The sequence below is a fragment of the Macaca fascicularis genome, chromosome 4 (genome assembly GCF_037993035.2).
Source record: "Macaca fascicularis isolate 582-1 chromosome 4, T2T-MFA8v1.1".
NCBI lineage: Eukaryota > Metazoa > Chordata > Mammalia > Primates > Cercopithecidae > Macaca > Macaca fascicularis.
Window position 1 is genome coordinate 41531850 of NC_088378.1, and position 5681 is coordinate 41537530.

Below are 5681 nucleotides of genomic sequence, written 5' to 3' on the forward strand. Positions count from 1 at the left end.
TCCCGATAAATCCAGAAACCTCAGATGACCTGGCTCCCAAATCACCTTCCTCACTGGGTTCCTGTCCTGTTCTTAAAGAAATCCTCTCTTCTGGTCTTGAAGCCAAAAGAATTTTTGTAACCCAGAAAAGAGCTCTGCTCACTTAAGAGATCTTCTCAATGTTGGAAGTGGTGTCTATTTCCCATTTTAGTTGCAAATTTTGCAATAAAGTTCCCTGTGCTCAAGCTTCCTTTTAGCTTATGTGAGTGGACATCACAGCTCTTCAAACTGACCACTGCTGTAACTCAAGGATTTCCTATCTCAGCAGGACAATCACAAAATCCACTACTGTCCTAGTGTAAACAGTGTGGCTTTATTCCTTTCCATAACCCAATTTAAGCCTCAGCTTTAGAGAAGGCATGGGGCCCACCACTAGGCCAACGGTAAGGACCTGAGTCTTTCCCCAGAACCAGGCCTTTGGAAACAGGACTCAAAAGAAGCACGTGGCTAAGGAGAAAGTCGTTTTCCTGATTGATGAAACTTCTCCCTCCCCTCCCCTTTCTAAATAATAAACTCTGGGGAAAGGCTGGAGGGCTGCCTTGTGTTGGTTTCAAATAAATCTTCAATAGGTTCTTTCCTCACCCAGAGAAATGAATCACCCTTGGGAAACAGACGATTATTCCCCCATTTGTCTGCGTAAAACCAATGGAAACAAGCACCCTCCACTGTAGACCCTAACTTAGGTCTTTCTACTGGCTGAGAGTGGGGTAGCGATGAGAAGGTAAAAAGGGATGGAGGGGGACGATTTGGATAGAAGAGAAACCCACAGAGATGCTCTCCCTGGCAAAGGCAGTACTAGGCAGGCATCAGGGACCCAAGAAAGACAGGGCAAATGCAAATGCTTCTCAGACTTGCTCTCCTTGCTGGATTCTGGAAACAGACCACAGGCCTCCCCCCACTGGAGAGGAGCTTGGGCCTCAACCAACATCGAGGGGATGTTACAACTTATTCAGAAGCAAATCCTGGGGTATTGCATTTCAGAGTTCTGTTTTCCTCAGGGGGAAATGGAGGCCTGTGTTGTTGGGGCTATCCTCACTACAGCTCGATTTATTGTCCCCTTTTAACAAATACACAAAACTTTCTTGCTGGATTACTCCTGCTTATATAAACCATTTAAAAGTGTTATGGCCAGAGGTGAAAAGAAAAGTAGTTTATTAAAATGACTCCTGTTTTAGCTGACTTTTATGTAGAAGATGCCCAATATATATGGCTAACCAGACCAGCAATCTTCTAAGGGAAGAAAGAAGGGAGGATTCTTGCTATAAATCTTCAAGTTGCTGAGACTTGGGCAGTGGTTTGACTCACCCGGAGCTCACCTTACAAAGCAGAGGAGCCTTCCCTTTCTCTGCAGGCCATGCTTCCGAGGGGGCAGGCAAGCAGGGTGAGTATTTTATTATTTTCTAGGACCACTCTTTGTCGACTTTTAAAATGTATACTAGAGTTTAACATGGGGGGAAAAAACACAAGTTCAATTTGAAGTGAAAAGAATTCAATTTAAAGTGGTTCATCCTTGTTTGTTGCCAACACAGTCATCATAGTGACACTCCACCTCTCATTTCCTGCCACTTTAAGTTTCTAGATTACTTTTTAAAATTCAGTTCTTGAGTTTATGAGGGTCTGATTATTGCAGAGAAATAAGGAGCTCAAATAGCATAAGACTGTGAATGTGGGCAATGCCCCGCTTGAAGGACATTTAGTTCCAAAAATTAGCACCAATTTACCCATCCTGTTTACTTGTGCATAATCAGGGAAAACCTTTACATCTGCCCACCATCCAAATCCCTCGCCCACACCCAGGTACACCTTACCTCGTCCACAAGTTTCCTATACCACTACCCCCATCTGCTAAGATTTTAGGCAAAGGCAAAGTCACGATTTAAAGGTTCTTTTTTATTTGAAATCTCATCCAGAAACACTGGTTATTAATAAATATATCATAGTTATCAAGAATATATAAAAAATAAAGACAGGTATCGTCTTTGAGGCCCTAACAAAATATTTCAAGCAAATGTTCAGGAAAATAAAAACGGCACCCCTCCCAAAACCAGGATAAGTTTTCAAAGCTGATAATAGAGAGAGCCAACCCCGCATGCAGAATAACTGAGCGAGGGGGGGTGGGTGGGGCAAGCTATTAGAGGGAGCCCAAGCTTTTACAATGGCGGCCCCAGAACAGCAGAGGAAGGTTCCGAATAAAGTTTGAAGGGGTGCGTATGGGAGAAGAAGCGCGTGTGCGTGAGTGTGGGTCTTTGCACTCTGCCCCTTTTTTCATTTCATACAACCACAGACAGATACATGGAATACTTGGGATAATTCACTAATAAATCCTTGTTACAAGGAAAACGGCACCACGGCCTGCACAACATGTTTAGACAAGATTCGTTTAGAAGCGTGCATGCATTCTTTTGACCTACACTGCGTCGAAAGGAAAACCCACATAGGAGGTGTCATGCCCTGGACCGGAGTTGAGATTCAAAACTTGGGTCTTGATCTCTCTCTCTCTCTCTCTCTCTCTCTCTCTCTCTCTCTCTCTCTCTCTCTCCGTTGTCTCTAGAAAAACTATGGCGAGGACAGAGACAATCATAATCGCATCAATCTCAAGAAAATATTTACATTTGTTTTGCACAAAAGGGATGGCTGTCTTTTTCCAAAGCGAGAACACAGAGTCAGAGAAAACCGACTCAAAAGTCCCTTCGCAAGTTTTTAACTACACCGATCCCATCTTTATACAACAAATGCAGTTTCGACAAGAGCGTATGGCAGGGAGAAATACTGGCGCGGCATGGGGAAAAGAAGCATGCATGCAAAACACACGACGTCCGGTTCGAGTCCCCCTTTGCTACCACCTAGAAATTGCAGTATGATTTTGGTCCTTTCCCTCCGGGGATCAAGTGGAGTCTGAGATCTCTCAGCCAGCGTGGGAGGCTGCGGGCCCCGGAGCCCGCCCTCCCGTGGGCCGAGCTCGCAGCTTCCCTCTTCCCTCCCGGCCCGGCACCGCTGCCCCTCCCGCAGCTCTCCCTTCTCCTCGGCAGCCTGGCCCGCCGGCTGCTCACTTGAGCAAGTCCTTGGACTCTGCCGACAGCCGGGCCATGTTGGCGGTGGAGAGAGCGGACAGGTGCGGAGGCGGCGGCATCTGGCAGATGGTGCAGGGGCAAGGCAGACCAGCCCAGTGCTGGAAGCCGCTGCCCAGCTGCAGCGCGGGCGGCGTGGAGGGAGCCTTGAGCAGCGAGTGGGGAGGCCGGATGGTGCCGATGGCGGGAAGTGAGGCGGCGGACAGCGGTGACGAGGCGTTGCCGGATGAGAGCGCGCCGCCCAGGATGGGGTGCACAGGGTGCACGGCGTTGGCCGCGTGCGCGGGATGGCCGGCCGAGTGGCCCACGGTCCCGCAGTGAAAGGCCGAGTGGTGGCCCCCATAGATCTCTCCAACCAGCCTCTTCATCTCCTCCAGGGAGCTGGTGAGCATGAGAATGTAGTTTCTGGCAAGCAGGAGGGTGGCGATCTTGGAGAGCTTGCGCACCGAGGGCCCGTGTGCGTAGGGCATGACTTCGCGCAGCCCGTCCATGGCGAGGTTCAGGTCGTGCATCCGCTTGCGTTCGCGTCCGTTGATCTTCAGCCGCAACTGCTGTAGGTCCTGCTCCGACAGCTGCTTCTTGATTTTGTACTTGCTGCTTTCTCCCGCGGCCTTGGCGCCAGCCCGCGAGAGGCTTTCCCCGGACATCTTCTGCATCATATCGCCCTGCGTGGACGAGACCGAGTTGAGACGGCTCTCCTGGTGGTGGTGGTGGTGGCGGTGGTGGTGGTCCCTCAGGTACATCTCGTCCATGTCCGGAGATGAAGCTCTGCTGGAGACAGAGCTCGAATCAGAATTCATTTTATTAGAGGGGATGCGGCCCTAGCGTGGGGAGGCTTTAGGCGGGAAATTAAAGAAAATCTTGAATTAAAAAAAAAAATCTGCACAGCCCAGGAACCCACTTCTCAGCGGCAAGACGTGAGAAGAAAAGCTGAGATGCTGCTTTTCCCCACCTCTCTCCCTCCCACGCCCCTCTCTGGTTAGGTTGCTTCCTGGACAGCTAGTTGGTGTGTGCTTGAACTAACCTCACGCTGAAAAAGAGGGGCTTTTATAGAGCTGCGGCGGAGAAAAGAGACAAAAGGAACCCTCCTATCTATCCTGGGCTGGTTAGGATGACGTGCCATCATTCAGGGCGGTGCGCTTTGCTGTCCCATTTAGCAAGGATTCCTATTCATATTCATTGCGGGGCCGCCCTGGGACACCTCTGCTTCGAACCGCTAGGAGCCCCCAGGCACAAAACCCTCTGATTGACACACTCACCGCTCCAGCTCACGCCTTCCTGATTTTTTTTTTTAAACTTTCTTCCACCCCACCCCTCTTCCCAATTTCTCTAACCATATCACACATCGGGAACGGAAGGAAGGGAAGAGAACGTGGCCAGGCGGTTGGTGGAGGTTCCTCTGGGTTTGGAGAGAGGAATTGAAACATTCGCTCTCCTTCCTTTCCTGGCTGCTCCCAAGTTTAGAGAAATATGCGCAAAAATAGGTCCCGTTGGAAAGGTTTGAGGGACAGAGGTGCTGTCGGAGGGCAGGTGCTGTCAGCGGGGACTGGGGGGGGGGGGGGGGTGGGAAGACTGCATGCCGACGTTCTCTGTCTCAAGATTGTTTTTCATTAGATCTCTTTTCCTAAACACTTCCATTCTGTCAATTTTGTTTATTGAGCCCTTCTGGTGTGCTTTCAACGGGATGTCCATGTTTGGTGATGGCTTTGCCCCTGACAGTATTGTGGCGGAGAGGTCTCTTAGTTTCTTTGTCCTCCCGTTTTAAAACATGGATTACTAAAAGAATTTCAGTTTTGCACAGTTCTTTAACTTCCTAGACCAAAAAGTGAGAAAAAAAAAAAAAAGAATGTTAATGTCACAAGAAAAGCAACTTGGGAGGCTGCGAAGGAAGAGGAGCTAAGGAGGCAGAGAGAGAGATTGTTAGGACTTGTAAAGGTTCCTGAGAGCTCCAGAGAGATTTTTCCCGCTCCAGGCTTCCTGGACCTTGGCGCTGGCGGAAAATGGTGGGACCGTCCGGGCCCAAAGCTCCGCCGGGCCTCCTCTGGCTGCTGTGCTGATGTGCCCCGAACTCCGGGAACTCAGCGGCACCCTGGCCTGCGCTGGTGGGTCCACCAGGCTGGGGCCGCCGTATGGCGTCGGACAGGGAAATCAGAAGCTCGTAATAAACAATCTGATGTCGGGGTGAGGGGGCTGTGGGCAAAGAAGCACGGGGGAAGGGAAACAACGAAGGGACCTAGAGAGCCCCTTGTGCTTGCCTGGGCGCTGTGGTTCAGTGCGGAGTCGTCTCTGGGAATAAAGAGGAGCCCGGAGTTTGGAGCCTTCGGTGCGAGTGCAGAGGTGGGCGTAGATATTTCTTCCCCCTTGCTGTGTTTTTGTCGATCAAGACTTTAGCTCAGCAGCACGAGGGGCGGGAAGGCAGAAATCCGGGGAAGGGAGAGAGCCCCAGGAGTGGTCTCTAGAAGAACCCGGACACCGCCCCTCTCCGGGCTTGGAGAAACGAGAGACAAACGCCAGCTAGTGACTGAGAGTCTCGGCAGAAGTGTGGAATCGAATCAATCCTGGAACCTCGGGCAC

General features: G+C 50.5%; 1 protein-coding gene across 1 annotated transcript; it reads right to left on the reverse strand.

Moving 5' to 3' along the window:
• Nucleotides 1-1931: 1931 nt before the first annotated feature.
• OLIG3 (oligodendrocyte transcription factor 3) lies at nt 1932-4128 on the reverse strand. The gene has a single exon (XM_015448716.3). The coding sequence runs from the start codon at nt 3905-3907 to the stop codon at nt 3086-3088; it is 822 nt and encodes a 273-aa protein (XP_015304202.1). The 5' UTR covers nt 3908-4128; the 3' UTR covers nt 1932-3085.
• Nucleotides 4129-5681: the final 1553 nt, after the last annotated feature.

Coding starts and splice junctions, on each gene's coding strand:
- OLIG3 (XM_015448716.3), bottom strand. CDS start 3,907: ATGAATTCTGATTCGAGCTCTGTCTCCAGCAGAGCTTCATCTCCGGAC.